General features: G+C 44.9%; 1 protein-coding gene across 1 annotated transcript in view; it reads right to left on the bottom strand.

Annotated features, from left to right (window-relative positions):
• Nucleotides 1–16,070, bottom strand: part of LOC126100502 (pacifastin-like protease inhibitor cvp4) — a 144,220-nt gene extending 128,150 nt beyond the window's left edge. Inside the window, exon 1 of the mRNA XM_049911113.1 lies at nt 15,941–16,070. Within this exon, the coding sequence (XP_049767070.1) occupies nt 15,941–16,070 (130 nt within the window). The remainder of the gene's footprint in view (nt 1–15,940) is intronic.
• Nucleotides 16,071–16,696: the final 626 nt, after the last annotated feature.

Genomic DNA, 16,696 nt, shown 5'->3' with positions numbered 1-16,696 from the left:
GTGTTTGGTCACAAGTATCACACAGGGACCGCTGATTGCCGCCACTACTCGAGTTAAACTTACTTGCTCACAAGATGAAGCACAGTATGCAGTCATAAACGTTCCTCACGAGTTAAAAACACATGAGCTATCACACAATGAAATCAGTTCTAAAAACAAACTGGACTACTTTCTACTCGGCAATTGCTACTTCTCCGTAGGTGAACTTTGTAACAGATTATTTTTGCGTTTTGGCTACATTTATTAATTATACTGTAAGCTCGCCGCCGTAGACGAGGTCGTTAAGGCTAGCCTGTGCGCTGGAGCTCGATTCGGAAGTACGCCGGTTCGAATACTGGTGATGGCTGAAACTTTCACAGTCAGTATTTGACCGGCCAGCGGAGCAGAGGTGGTGGCGTGTAGTTTCTGGTCACCAGTCTTTGCGTCAGTGTTCTAGATGAAATTCCAAACATCTCGCTCATCATGTGTCAAAGTTGGAGCCACGCCTGTTGAGGAACTGACTGTAATTTAATATTACACTTTCATAACATCACAATGTTTTAATTTCCAAGTGCTTTTATAAGGAACATTAATCCATTTCCCAGCATGAGATCCAGATAACTGCTGTCGACCTGTATCAGTATTTATACTAAAAAACAAAAAGATGTGAGTTATACTATCGTGAGTAAACGAAACAACAATGACCAAAACCAAATGAATCGCAAGTGACTACACTGACTGCTTCGACATGAAGTCAAATAGAGTGAGTGATGTTCTCACAGGTGCAGATGTAGGCAACGAATCGGGGTAGGGAGCACCGGAGATCGGAAACTTGTTTTAAATTCTCGTGATTTTCTGTAAAATGACGAAATGTCTAGTACGATAATGAAGCGGCTATTTTGCTTCTTCATACATATCCCGCTGAGTTTGCGTGGACTTCCTTACGACACGGTTTCCGACGATACGTCAGCTGACCTCTCTCTGTACAAACTGAACTGTCAGAAGCGTTATTAAACCAACTATAACGAATGTTCGAGACGTATCCCATTTATATGCTATCGCTCAGCGCTCTTGCCGAGTGGTTGCGCCTCGCCAAAATCGCATATCGGACAAATCATTTCACAAGTGGATTTTATGTTTCCATGTCTTCCTGGCTCTCGCATGTGAGAACGCGAATGATGCGGTGCCCCTCATTTCAGTAATTTCGTAACACTGGCAACACGGGTTGTCATCAGAGTATCAGACGTGTCGTGTTCAGAACCTGCGACTTTCACAAGGTTACGACGCTTCTTAATGCAAAGCAAACAGGGGATTACAATAGGTACTGAGCAAAAAGAGAAAGCAAGCTTCCACACCATGCAAAGAATATTCTTTGAAGTAATACATAAGAATATAGCTACACAGATACTTCGTTTGTCTTGTCAGTACTAGTCAACAAAATGATGATTGAACAGAACCGTTTAAACGTGGAGGGAAAGTAACACACAAGTAGCTTGCCAGACTGATTAAAGGGTGACTGATGGTTGTCCTAACCACATATTCGCGAACATTTGGAACAATTTCGTTTTTATTATCGTATACTTTCAGCGGCGTCAATTTTCGCCCTTGATTATCGTATATCCTGCGTACTATGACAATCATAATGAAAGAGTAAAAGAGAGTATTACGTATCGTGTCATGTAGCATGATTACTTCCCGTCTTGCTCCGTTACGGATGAAGTGGGGACGACAGCTTATACGCCTCAGTGCTAGATGTTATTTGCCTGATTTTACGTATACTGCCTCTACGGGGCAAATACATAGGGCGTTGGAGAACTTTCGTTGTTTTGTAATGAAATACGGTTCTTTAAGTTATTAAAGCAGCATTCCGTGAGACGTACGGTGTCCTTCTTCGAATATCCATCAGTCAAAATTTTTCATCATTTCTGTTAGAAGCTCCCACATGTAGCCATCCACAACACACCGCCCGTCTTTGCTTGCGATAGATGTTCCATGTCAGAGCAGATATGGACCTATACCCCTCAGCAGTATTCATACACGGGTCGTGGGAGTGTTTCGCCTGCAATCTTTCTTGTGGACAAGCTTAGTTTTTTTTTGTTTCCTACCTTCCCTTGAATCTGTATTCTCTTAGTACGGTGCTTTATATCTCTACGCATCGTTACTCCCAACTATTTGTATTATGTGTCTGACTCAGTTACGCACAAGCAATACCACAGTCAATCATTTCGTGAAAAACACAACTTCTCGCTTCGATAGATTAAGAGTTAAATTCTAGTATTAGCCCCGTAATAATGTTTTGTCGAGATCTAACAGGATAATACTAAAAGTTATTGCGTACAAATTTTTCTAGTAGATGACTGCATCATCTGTGCAAAGCCCGACATCGCTATTAATGTCATTCGCCAGGTCGTTCATGTTCCGTGTGGTTATAATTGAACTTTGCTTATTTAACACGTTATAACACGGAAGATAATTACCGTAAAAGTACCAAACTTGGTAGCATTAAGTAATGCAGAATCAATTCGACTGAAACACTTCTGATGCGCTGCTACGCTACATCATATCATTACACACCGGTACCATTACTGCAACGAAAGGTGCTCAATATGGCGCCCAGTAGTGTCCAGAAGAGTGTGAAGGCGCAGGTTTGCATTCTGCACAGCAGAACGAAGCATGTCCATAGGTATGCTGGCTATTTCTCTTGATGTGCTCCGCTTCAGATCAGCATATGTGTGAATATTTACCTGGTAAACGCTGTCCTTCAGATAGCTCCGCAACCAGAAATCACATGGAGTGAGATCAGGTGATCGTGCCGGCCAATCATTTGGAAACGATCGCCTGATAATTCGATGATTTGCAAATCTGTTTCGGAGAAGCAGGTGAACTTCACGAGCGGTGGGGCCCCATTTTGCGTGAAAACCGTTGAGTTCAATGCGTATCTCTTAGGGCGGGTATGATATGCTGGCGAAGCACATCGCAGTAACGCTGGCCAGTTACATTGCACGTCTTTGGTCCTTGAGCGACAACAAGTTCAAAATAGAATGGGGCAATGATGAAGCCGTGAATCCACACCATACGATGACACGTTCATCACGCAGAGGAACTTCATGCACAGTGACTGGAGGTAAAGACACCCACACCTGGCATTTCTGCGTGTTCACCTTATCTGGCAGAGAAAAATAAGCTTCGTCTGCCCATAGGATGGTGCAGGACCAGCCCCCGTCAACTTCAATCCTTGCGAGAAAGTGGAGAGCGAAGTCAACACGTCGTTGTGCGTCCTGTGATGCAATCTGCTGTACGATATGGATCTTATACGAATACCATTTGAGAATGGTTCAAAGCACCTTCCGTACAGTGGATCACGGGATGTTCAACTGTCGTGACACACCACGTGCACTGCCTGACGATCGGGAATTGGGCGCAGCGTTGTCTGCCGTGGCAACAACGATTTCCTCAACCGTCTTTGGCGCAGCCGGTCATCGGCCTCTTCCCGGAGAGGCGCCCTGTTCTCCAGTTGATTCGAACTTCTTCATTAACCTTCACACAGCAAGTGGAGAAATAGGAGCCTTCCGTAATCCCTTCAGACGGCGATATTCTCGAAGCAAAGCTGCAGCATTAATGTGGTTTTCATTATATAGCTTCACCAATAATGCTCTGCTCCTTTTGTCCAAGCTCATGTTGACACGTCAACAAGTGCACAGCAACTGGTGAGGTATGTGAGTCTATGAATCACGATGAGTGATCACGGCACCTGGTGGCCATAGTTGGAACTGGAAGGTGGCGCTGCGACGCATGGAAATCATGCACCCCATACTCTGGACATTAATGCTACCAAGTTTGGTACTCTTATGGTAATTAGTTTCCTTGTTATAACGTGTTAAACAGGGAAATTTTCATTATAACATGATGAGCACCTACTCCCACCTGCTGGAACACCTTAGAAGTTAGTTCAGCGTCTGTAGATGACTGTCCGTATAGCATAACTCCTTGCGTTCAGTCCGTCAGGACATTTTCTGTTCGCATGGAATCCTGACTAAGAACTTCATAGGAACACGGTTTCCTTAAGAGACGTTTATCTCGTATTGAATCAGTATCTTTCCGAAAGTTCACTCGTCCAGTCATCCGGTTTCCCTACCCAGGGCACTGAGATGTTGCTCGACTGGCGTGGACTTCCTTTTCACACTGTACCGCTGATGCTTGTGAAGGACATTCGAAATGTTTGTAAACTATGACGCCGTAAAGCGAACACAGACCACACTGGACGTATTTTTAGTTTTTTTTATGGCCTGGAGATAACCTCACGAACTCATGTGCTGCAGATGCCTTATATCCGTTTTCTTGTTGCGAAACAACGTTTACGTAAAGTAATCTGCTTGTCTAACTCTGTATGCTGAGTTTTAGGTCTTATATGATATGAAGAGCTCAACACTCACGAAGGACTTGCAAGATAAACTGAACGTGATAGTATCACGAAAAGAGTTTATAAGATGAACATCAACAAAATAAGAGTATCAGAGTGGAGTCGCCTCAAGCGAGACAATTCTGAGGGAGCTAGATTATGAAAAGAGTCAGAAAAAGGAGTAGATATGTGTTGATATTTGGACAGCAAAGTAATTAACAACGGTCAAAGTAGAGAGAAAATAAGATGTTAATTAGCAATAGCGAAAATAAGAGTTTTTTAAGAAATATTTTAATATATAATTTAAGTTTGAGTGTTGAGAAGTCTTCTGAAAAAAAAGAAAGAATTAGAAAAAAGAACAACTGCTAACATGAGTAACTTAGAATCGATATCCTCACTGTAGCGAAGCAGCTTAACTCAATAAAGGTAAGTCCTCAGGTCAAGTTTGTATACCATTCCTTCCAGAGTACATTAAAAAAATAGCTCCACACTTATCAATCATACAAAGCTGTTTGCTCCTCCAGAGATCCGTACCTAAAACTGTAAACCTGCACAACTCATGCCAGTACTACAGAAAGGAAATACGAGTAATACGCTGAATTACAAAATGGTTCAAATAGCTCTGAGCACTATGGGACTTGACGTCTGAGACCATCAGTCCCCTAGAACTTAGAACTACTTAAACGTAACTAACCTAAGGACATCACACACATCCATTCCCGAGGCAGGATTAGAACCTGCGACCGTAGCAGGCTCGCGGTTCCGGACTGAAGCGCCTAGAACCGCTCGGTCACCGCGGCCGGCAGCTGAATTACAGCACATACGTTAGCGATTTGCAGTAGAATTCTGGAACATTTACTGTGTTCAAACATCGCGAATTTCCTCGAAGAAAACGTGTCATTGACGAACAGCCAAACAGATTCAGAAAATCTCGTTCTTGTGAAACACAACTAGCGCTTTATTCTCACGAAGTAATGACTGCTGTCGATAGGGGATCTCAAGTTGATACCATATTTTTAGAATTCCAGAAGGCTTTTGACACAGTTCCTTACAAATGCCTTCTAATCAATTTGCATGCCTGTGGGCTATAGCTTCTATTGTGTTACTAGATTCGAGATTTCCTGTCGGAAAGACCACAATTCGCACTCATAGACGGCAAACCAACGATTGAAACAGCATGAATATCTGGCGTTCCCCAGGGAAGTGTTATACGCCCTCTGCTGTTCCTGATCTATGTAAACGATTTAGATGACAATCTGAGCAGCCTCTTAGAGTGTTTTCAGATGATACTGTCATTTACCTTTCTGTAAAGTCATCAGATGATCAAAAATAACTGCAAGATGATTTAGACAAGACACCTACATTTTGTGCAAAGTGGCAATTGACTTTAAATAACGAAAAGTGTAAAGCTGTCCACACCAGTGCTAAATGAAATCAGCTAAATTTCGGTTGCACGATAAATCACACAAATCTAAAGGCTGTATATTAAACTAAATAGTTAGGGATTACAGTTACGAATCACTTAAATTGGAACGATCACATTGATAATGCTGTGGGGAAAGCAAAACAAAGACTGCGACTTATCGGCAGAACATTTAGAAAATCCAACAGGTCTACTAAATTGACTGCTTATACTACGCTTGTCCGCCGTCTTCTCGAGTACTGCTGTACGGTGTGCGATCCGCATCACATGGGACTGACGTGGGGCATCGAAAAAGTTCAAAGACGTCAGTTATCCCGAAATAGGGGAAAGAGTGTCATGGATATGATTGGCAAATTGAAGTGGCAATCATTAAAAGAAAGGCGTTTTTCGCTGCAGTAGGATCTTCTCGTGAAATTTCAATCAGCAGTTTTCTCCTCACAGTGTGAAAATATTTTTTTGGTGTGCACCTAAGCAGTGAGAAATGATCATTATTTAAAAATAAAGAAATCAGAACTCGCACGGAAGTCTTTGCTTTTTTTCCGGAAAGTTAGAGAAATAGCTAGAAGGTAGTTCGACGAAGCCGCCACAACGCACCTAATTCTGAATCGCAGAGTAATCACGTACGTGTAGATGGAAGTGTTTGTCTGGAGAGTACCGAGTACAGAAGTGAAACGCGGACGGTAAAGAAAAGGGAAACGAAAACAAGAGGGGAAAAGCAGCTTTTGATATCCACATTTGAATACATACTCTACAGACGACTATGTAGTGCAGGCTAGAGGGTACTTCGCACTGCACTCCTTGTTAGGGTGTCGCCCCTTCCACTCGCATACGACTGCTTAAACTCCTCAGCGCGCCCCACAATGAGCCTAACCTTGCCTTCGTGGTTCTTCTGTTCGCAAAACTTAGGGACCGGTAGCATGTCCCACATTGTTCACTTAATAACGTATCTCGCGTGTGAGTATGTTTTCGTTGAATAACTGGGGTCTGTCTTCAAACGACAGCCAACTAGTACAGGGCTATTACAAATGATTGAAGCGATTTCATAAATTCACTGTAGCTCCATTCATTGACATATGGTCACGACACACTACAATTACGTTTTGTTCGGCTCAAGCCGCACTTCATGTTTCTGCCGCCAGAGCGCTCGAGAGCGCAGTGAGACAAAATGGCGACAGGAGCCGAGAACGCGTATGTCGTGCTTGAAATGCACTCACATCAGTCAGTCATAACAGTGCAACGACACTTCAGGACGAAGTTCAACAAAGATCCACCAACTGCTAACTCCATTCGGCGATGGTATGCGCAGTTCAAAGCTTCTGGATGTCTCTGTAAGGGGAAATCAACGGGTCGACCTGCAGTGAGCGAAGAAACGGTTGAACGCGTACGGGGAAGTTTCACGCGTAGCCCGCGGAAGTCGACGAATAAAGCAAGCAGGGAGCTAAACGTACCACAGCCGACAGTTTGGAAAATCTTACGGAAAAGGCTAAAGCAGAAGCCTTACCGTTTACAATTGCTACAAGCCCTGACACCCGATGACAAAGTCAAACGCTTTGAATTTGCGGCGCGGTTGCAACAGCTCGTGGAAGAGGATGCGTTCAGTGCGAAACTTGTTTTCAGTGATGAAGCAACATTTTTTCTTAATGGTGAAGTGAACAGACACAATGTGCGAATCTGGGCGGTAGAGAATCCTCACGCATTCGTGCAGCAAATTCGCAATTCACCAAAAGTTAACGTGTTTTGTGCAATCTCACGGTTTAAAGTTTACGGCCCCTTTTTCTTCTGCGAAAAAAAACGTTACAGGACACGTGTATCTGGAAATGCTGGAAAATTGGGTCATGCCACAACTGGAGACCGACAGCGCCGACTTCATCTTTCAACAGGATGGTGCTCCACCGCACTTCCATCATCATGTTCGGCATTTCTTAAACAGGAGATTGGAAAACAGATGAATCGGTCGTGGTGGAGATCATGATCAGCAATTCATGTCATGGCCTCCACGCTCTTCCGACTTAACCCCATGCGATTTCTTTCTGTGGGGTTGTGTGAAAGATTCAGTGTTTAAACCTCCTCTACCAAGAAACGTGCCAGAACTGCGAGCTCGCATCAACGATGCTTTCGAACTCATTGATGGGGACATGCTGCGCCGAGTGTGGGAGGAACTTGAGATGATGTTGATGATGTTTGGTTTGTGGAGCGCTCAACTGCGTGGTTATCAGCGCCCGTACAATTACCCAATCTTTGCTCAGTCCAATTTCGCCACTTTCCTGGATGATGATGAAATGATGGGGACAACACAAACACCCAGTCATCTCGAGGCAGGTGAAAATCCCTGACCCCGCCGGGAATCGAACCCGGGACCCCGTACTCGGAAAGCGAGAACGCTACCGCGAGACCACGAGCGGCGGACGGGGAGGAACTTGATTATCGGCTTGATGTCTGCTGAATCATTAAAGGGGCACATATCGAACATTTGTGAATGCCTAACAAATTTTTTTGAGTTTTTGTATGTGTGTGCAAAGCATTGTGAAAATATCTCAAATAATAAAATTATTGTAGAGCTGTGAAATCGCTACAATCATTTGTAATAACCCCGTATTTTCTTTTTTTTCCGCGGTGCTCACCCATAAGTCAAAAACATTTCTGACCACTGGTGCTGCCGTTTTTTGTATGCATTCATTATCCACGCACGTCAGTGATACCAGACGCACAAGTCTCTTTTGTTTACTCAGTTCATTTTCCCAGTGTCCTTTCAATAAACATAACTCTGCCAGCTGCTTTACCAAGGCCCGAGCCAATATTATAGTTCAATTCCATATCCCCACAAAGAGTTAAATGAGGGTTGACTGATTCTAACTGTGACGTACTGATAATGTAGTCATACGGTACTGCTTCTCCGCGTTTTGTGCAGTGCACAAAAATACGTTTCTGCACATGTGAAGCAAGCTGCCAATCTTTACACAGCTTTGGTACCTTAACAAGATCTCACTGGATATTTGTGCAACTGTTTCAAGCAAACATTTCATCGTACAGAGTGGAGCAAATAAAAGTAGCCCGGCCGAGCGCGTACGATTGGACGTGAATGCATGCATATAACCACAACCGGTGACACGCATAACATGTGTTAAATAGTCACGTGATCCACACCAGTTCAGAGTGTAGTGCGGGCTGTGCAAAGGGGAAGATGGTATTCACAGCGGAGCAGCGGGTGTTCGTTGTGGGAAGTTACGTGACAGCAAAATCGTGTAAACGGTGTGGTCAGTTGCCTGCTGAGAAGTTTAATGGTGTCAAAGTGGAAAGGGTGCCATGCAATGCTTAGTCCAAAAATGGAGTCAGACAGGATAAAAGTCAAAAAAGTCAAAAAAATATCCTGAAACGTGCCCGCACACCGAGGTTGCAGTTCACCAGAAAATGCTTCAGAGTCCTACCAAGTCAACCCGACTCCTGTCGAAAGAGACAGGCATTCCACATCGACCATGAGGACGAATAGTCCACCTGGACCTGCAAATGTATCCCTACCAAGTGTCTGTTGTTCACGCATAAAACCAGCAGATGCTCCTCAGTGCATCCAGTTGTGGAAGTGGCTGTTCGCTGAGATAACAATGAACGGTACTTACCTCAGCTCAGTACAGCTGATAGATACACATAAAACAAAACCGAAAATTTATGTTCCTAGCTTTCGGAACAAATGTTCCTTCATCGGGGAGGAGAGAGGGGAAAGAAAGGGAAGAAGGGAAAGGAGATTCAGTTACTCACAACCCAGGTTATGAAGCAACAGGGAAAGGAAAATAGGGAGGGTAGCAAGGATGGAGGCATGGTTGTCAGAGGGAAGCCAAAGATATTCTACTGTAAGTACTGTGCCAGCTTCAAACCAAAGAGGATGCATACAGAAGTAAAGAGGTATATAGTATAAAGATAAACACAACTATGCAGGATGAAAAGATGCGTGAATGGCTAAGAGGAAAGGGAAAGAGGAGAAGACTGAAGAGTAAATGGGAGCGAGGTTGTTTAACGTAGGTTCAGTCCAGGGGGATGGCGGGATGAAAGGATGTGTTGGAGTGCAAGTTCCCATCTCCGCAGTTCAGAGGGTCTGGTGTTGGGTGGGAGAAGCCAAATGGCACATACGGTGTAGCAGGTTCCTAGGTCCCTAGAATTATGCTGGAGGGCATGCTCCGCTAGTGGGTATTGGGCATCTCCTAGGCGGACAGTTCGTCTGTGTCCGTTCATGCGCTCAGCCAGTTTAGTTGTTGTCATGCCGATGTAAAAGGCTGTGCAGTGCGGGCATGTCAGTTGATAAATGACATGTGTAGTTTCACATGTGGCCCTGCCTTGAATTGTGTACGTTTTACCAGTAGCGGGGCTGGAGTAGGTGGTTGTGGGGGGATGCATGGGGCAGGTTTAGCAGCGGGGTCGGTTACAGGGGTAGGAACCGCTGGGTAGAGAAGGTAGTCTGGGAATATTGTAGGGTTTAACAAGGATGTTACGGAGGTTAGGGGGCCGACGAAAGGAAACTCTGGGTGGTGTGGGGAGAATTTTGTCAAGGGATGATCTCATTTCACACCACTTACGCATGCCCAATACCCAGTAGCGGTGCATGCCCTCCAGCATAATTCTAGGGACCTAGGAACCTGCTACACCGTATGTGCCATTTGGCTTCTCCCACCCAACACCAGTCCCTCTGAACTGCGGAGATGGGAACTTGCACTCCAACACATCCTTTCATCCCGCCATCCCCCTGGACTGAACCTACGTTAAACAACCTCACTCCCATTTACTCTTCAGTCTTCTCCTCTTTCCCTTTCCTCTTAGCCATTCACGCATCTTTTCATCCTGCATAGTTGTGTTTATCTTTATACTATATACCTCTTTACTTCTGTATGCATCCTCTTTGGTTTGAAGCTGGCACAGTACTTACAGTAGAATATCTTTGGCTTCCCTCTGACAATCATGCCTCCATCCTTGCTACCCTCCCTATTTTCCTTTCCCTGTTGCTTCATAACCTGGGTTGTGAGTAACTGAATCTCCTTTCCCTTCTTCCCTTTCTTTCCCCTCTCTCCTCCCCGATGAAGGAACATTTGTTCCGAAAGCTAGGAACATAAATTTTCGGTTTTGTTTTATGTGTATCTATCGGCTGTACTGAGCTGAGGTAAGTACTGGCCAGCCCCTCTATCTCTTTGTTAGTATTTGTTTCACATCTTTGTATGAGATTTTCCATTAATCATAACAATGAGCGGCTTCGACGTGATCTGTTCATTATGTCTGATAAAGCCTAGTTTCACCTGAGTGGTTGTGTCAACTAACAATATCACATGTTCTGAGCAGCAGAGAATCCGCATAACATCCACGAAACACCACTGCACGATCAGATGATTGAGGTTTGGTGTGCAGTGTCTTCACTCCGCATTACGGGCCCCTTATTCTTTCATCAGACTCTGACTTCGGAGCGTTACATTGCCAACATTATGAAATCATTTGCGGCATTAACGGTGAAAGAAAAGATCTACAGTTACTTACAACAGGATGGAGCAATCGGCCATACAGCCGGCTGAACCTTGGTGCACATTTACACAATCCTCACGCCTAACAGAGGTGTTATCAGAGGTCAGCCCGGTAGCGGCCCTAGCTGGCCACCCAGGTCACCCGATCTGTCAGTGTGCGATTACTTCGTGTTGGGGGGGGGGGGGGGGCTCAGGTCTAACGTGTATCGCAACAACCCTCATAGTCTTCAAGGATTTCAGCAGAACGTTTCGGATGAGACTGCAGCAGTCCAGCTTCGATCCGCCCTCAGCAGCTTGCTGACCAGGGTCCAGAAGTGCCAAGAGATGAATGGTGGTCGCTTTTAACATCTGCTATGGTGAGTTCTACATTTCCTTTCCTCTACAGTGTTTCTTTTTACCCTGGAACTCTGTTCTCAGGGCCACTTTTATTTTCACCACCCCGTATATGACTGTAAGACGCGGGAAAAGTGACAGGTGAATGTCAGTATTGTCGACTGGATGACTGGCGCACAGTATGAACTGCATGGGTCCCAACACCCTCTAGGGCATGCTGAAATTACTTCTTAGAGGTCTGTTCAAAAGAAAACTGAACTTTTGAAACAGCGTATCAGCTATAAGAGGGAGCGCGATAGAGCAAGTTTGGGCAATGCTGTCGAAGTGACAAGAAACAGCTTGAAGAACAAAGTGTGTTTGTGTTTGTTTGTGTGTGTGTGAAGTTTTGCTACAAATCTGACAAACCTTTCTTAGACAAGCATACTGTGAGAACTGTATGAGACGAGTGCAATGCTACTAGTGGTTCAATCGTTTTCAAAAGAGCAAAAATGTCGGCTGGTGACGATCCAACGTCTGGACGACCCTCCACATCAAAGAATGATGACCATCTCGAGAAAGTTTGTATAGTGACTGGATGAAATCGTACCGGAAATTGCTGACGAATCCTAGCGCACATGAGAGATGCTATGCACAGGAAAAGGCCTGACGTGTGGGAAAACCAGACTTGGCTGTCCCAGACCCACGCGTCACCCCATTTCCGCATGTATCTAGTAAAACCTCACGTTTACGTTCTGCCCCATCCACTGTATTCTCCGGACTTCGCCTCAGTAAATTTTTTCCTGTTTCCCAAACTCGAATCCACCTTGAAAAGGCGTCGTTTCCAGACCATACGGGAGATTCAGAGCAATGCGACGAGAATCCAGCATGCCGTCCCAGAAATGCGTTCCAGGAGGCTTTAGAAAAGTGGAAGGAACGATGGGAAAGGTGTATTGTCACTAGAGTGGACTGTTTTGAGGGGGACAGTGCTTCAACTGTTGTACAATAAGCAGTTAATGTAGTATGGCTGAAGTTCGGTTTGTTTTTGTACACATCTCGTATTTCTGTCGATGATTTTCCATCTGATATAAGAATCTGTGTCCTCTGTGCCGAGAAATAATCTAATCACAAATTTTGTTTGTCCTGGGACATTTATTAATGTGCGTCGGTGTGCCACCGAGTCAAATGTTTTTTTTTTTTAAAGTAAAGAAATACTGCACCGACCTGACCGACTCGCTTCATGGCTTTCAGGGCGTCACGTGAGGAAAGCGCGAGTCGGGTTTCGCAAGAGCAAAGTTTTCAGAAGCTGTGCTAGTTGGCCGCACGGAGGTCACTCTATTGCAGAAATTAGTTGCTGCAGAAAAATGCTGAAGATCGGACGGATAAATCGGAGTTAACTGACGTAGAGGTTTTGTATGCATTTGAGGAGAAAAATAGATCGGTTGAATGGACACATTCAGATGAGGTGAGAGAGGAACTGAAGAGAGAGGCCAATGATTGGCTACGGTAGGTTGCAATAGTTATGGAGAGATATAGGGATTAAGATGCCTAAAGGGGACAGATTAGCCTGAGGCTGTACGTTATACCTGTCTAACGTGAACTTCAGTGGTTATAACACGTTCGGCTAACGTTAGGAGGTGTGCTACTATGTGTTGAATTGTATAATGTTTTTTTATGACGTAAAGACATTCTCTAAAGGCTGCGGATATGGATATGGCCACGTCCTCTAGGCGCCACTTGATTTTAATGTTTTATTTAAGAGAGAGCTTCGTATAATTTCATAAGTTTAATCTACATACTGATTTGCCGTGAGGTCCAACTCAAAATGAACATATTTTGTACGGTAATTTTTTGAAGACATGAAAATGACAGCAAAGTCTGTCGGAACGGATTGTTGTAAATAAAGAAATATTTATGCAATCTTGGCTTTAGAATGTTTCACAGCCAATCAGTTTCCAGGCTCAATACTCCCCAAGAGAAAAAAAGACACAGAAGGAAGGAATTGTCCGAATGTGACGGAGATCAGTAGATGTGATGTACATGTACAGACAAACAAAGAGAAAGAGAAAGAGCTCCACAACGCGTTGGTCTACTTTTGGCCATTTTGCAAGCAGTTATTTGGCTTGGCATTAATTGATAGAAGTGTTGGATGTCCTTAAGACATGCCAGATTCTGTTCACTTGGCGCGTTAGATAATTTAAAACCCTGGCTGGTTGGGGGACCTGGCCAAGGTAGGGTTTGACAAGCACATAGACAAGCATTTAAAACTCTTGCTGTGTACGGGCGGGCATTGCTGAAATATAAATCCAGGGTAGCTTGCCATGAAGGGTAACAAAAAAGGGTGTAGAACATCATGGACGAACCATTCTTTCCAAGAACGCAGCGAATGACAACTAAAGGGTTCCTGCTATGAAAACAGCTAGCACCTCAGACCATCACTCGTGCTTGACGGGCAGTATGCCGGGCGATAGTCAGGTTTGTATGCCCCTGAGGCGTATCGCCGTTTACCGATCCTACCTTGGAGGCGGTTAAGTGGGAGATTGTGTCTCAGACCTGGATAGTGACACGAGACTGGACGCGCACGTAGTTTATGTATCAGCCGATAGAGGACAGTACTGGATAGGGGACTGTGATTTAGGTTCGACTGTACCTACTAGAGTGCACTAGAGTAATAGAATGTTTTTCATAAACTGTTCTAGTATTTTCATAAAGTGTTATTACGTCTTTTTGTGTATGTAAAATGCTATAAATGTGTTTTAGCAAAATGAATGATGCGTAAGTGTGGTTTAAGGTTAATATGAAGATAATTGTTTAACGAGTTATGTAGTGGAATTTAGTGTGGGAACATTTCTGAAGAAGTGTGGATGTGGACAAAGGGAATTTTTGTAGAATAGATTTGTAAAGTAAGTTTATGGTAAAGGGAAAGTTGATTCAGGTATAAATAACAATAGTAAATAACTTTATGGTTCACATGGTTCAAATGGCTCTGACCACTATGGGACTTAACATTTATGGTCATCAGTCCCCTAGAACTTAGAACTACTTAAACATAACTAACCTAAGGACATCACACAACACCCAGTCATCACGAGGCAGAGAAAAATAACTTTATGCATAAACAAAACTTCAGCATATTCGATGATTACGTCGGTAAAAAGTGCATTCGTTAGGTTTACTATTTTGCGATTGGTTACTGATGGAAAGCGCCGATTGACGCGGGAGAATGTTGTTTTGCTATTGGCTGTTGAGTAAAGTGACCAATGGTAAAGCAGTATTCTTCGCGCGCCTTTCTCTGCTGCTAGAGAAGACTTAGAGTATTCTAGAGAAGAGTTGAAGCCTAGCCATGAAACAGTTCGGACGTGTGTAGTAGTAGTTCTGATGGAAATGATAAGTTGCCGGATCTAGCAGTGTTTCATACACCAAAAGTGTTGTAAAGTGACGGCATAATTATTCCGATGGGGTGTGTAGAAATTAGGGAATTTTTAAGTGAATTTTGTGACGAGAAAAGACATAAATTCCGCGTGGCGTATTGAGCAGGTCGGTGGCTTAAAACTGTGACAGCATTAGGTACCTATAGACTTAAAATTTGTCGAGCATTCTCAAGCCGGCCGGTGTGGCCGTGCGGTTCTAAGCGCTTCAGTTTGGAACCGCGTGATCGCTACGGTCGCAGGTTCGAATCCTGCCTCGGGCATGGATGTGTGTGATGTCCTTAGGTTAGTTAGGTTTAAGTAGTTCTAAGCTCTAGGGGACTGATGACCTCAGTAGTTAAGTCCCATAGTGCTCAGAGCCATTTGAGCATTCTCAATCAAAAACAATCCGTATTTCTGCAGCTATTACGTTTTCGGGAAATGCAACACCATAAACTTGCTAATGTGAGTGAAAGGGATTGCGAGTGACTGTGTTAAGACTAGCACGGGCTTGGCAGTGATACTTCTTCACCTAAGTTTCAGAATATATTAATTGAGTACAAAATTTCCAACCTTTCATTTCGTGTGAAAACTTTTTCCCAGAACGTAGATTAGTGACATTAATTGCAGCCTGGTTCACGTCGAAGTACAGTAGGTTTCGCTCGGCTTTCCTACTGATGATCTGCTGAGACAATGTTCACACGTAGGTGCAGGTCCGTCGTTAAGGCACGGAAGGAACCGCGCTGCCGCACCACCACTGTCCCGGCCTGTCTGCAGACACATCTTCGCTGGTTGTAGAGACTCATTTCGAAGCGGTACCCATCAATAAAGAGAATTCCACTCCAGTCAATGAGTGCCTTCCTACTGTGTGTCGAGCACTAAAACACTAGCTGTGGAGGCAAACACCGGCTGTCGGCAGTACGCTCACCTTGCGTCTGCCCAGCAGTGTCGGCGGACGCCGGTGCAGCAGTGACCAGCAGCAGGGACAGCGACAGCAGCAGCGACAGCAGCAGCGGCAGCCGCAGCAGCTGCGGCACGCAGCGCGCGCCCCGGCTCATCTCTGGCTGGACTGGCCGCCCAGAGGCCCTGCCGCACTACTTGAGAGCCGGCGCGCCACCACGTGACCCCCAGTCGATAGCGGCCCCGGGCCAGCCGGCCGTCGCCATGGCAACCGCACGCCGCACCTGCCGGCTGGACCACTGCGCCAAACGCCGCCCTTCACCCACTGCGGTGCGACGGTACCCAGCGCGGCGCAACCCTGCGACCATTGCACTGTGTTTTCGGTGGCGTTCTGTACGGATTCGTGCACAACGGTAAGGAAAGTTGGGCTACAGAGCAGTGTGGCAACTGTCGTGGTAGGCAAGCTGGACAGGAACCGTAATGATTAGCGAACTAGATGTTGTTGAAGTTGTCGTCTTCAGTCCTGAGACTGGTTTGATGCAGCTCTCCGTACTACTCTATCCGGTGCAAGCTGCTTCATCTCCCAGTACATACTGCAGCCTACATCCTTCTGAATCTGCTTAGTGTATTCATCTCTTGGTCTCCCTCTACGATTTTTACCCTCCACGCTGCCCTCTAGTACTAAATTGGTGATCCCTCGATGTCTCACAACATGTCCTATCAACCGATTCCTTCTTCTGGTCAAGTTGTGCCACAAACTCCTCTTCTCCCCAATTCTATTCAA

The sequence above is a fragment of the Schistocerca cancellata genome, chromosome 9 (genome assembly GCF_023864275.1).
Source record: "Schistocerca cancellata isolate TAMUIC-IGC-003103 chromosome 9, iqSchCanc2.1, whole genome shotgun sequence".
NCBI lineage: Eukaryota > Metazoa > Arthropoda > Insecta > Orthoptera > Acrididae > Schistocerca > Schistocerca cancellata.
This window is presented reverse-complemented; position numbering and strand designations above follow the sequence as displayed.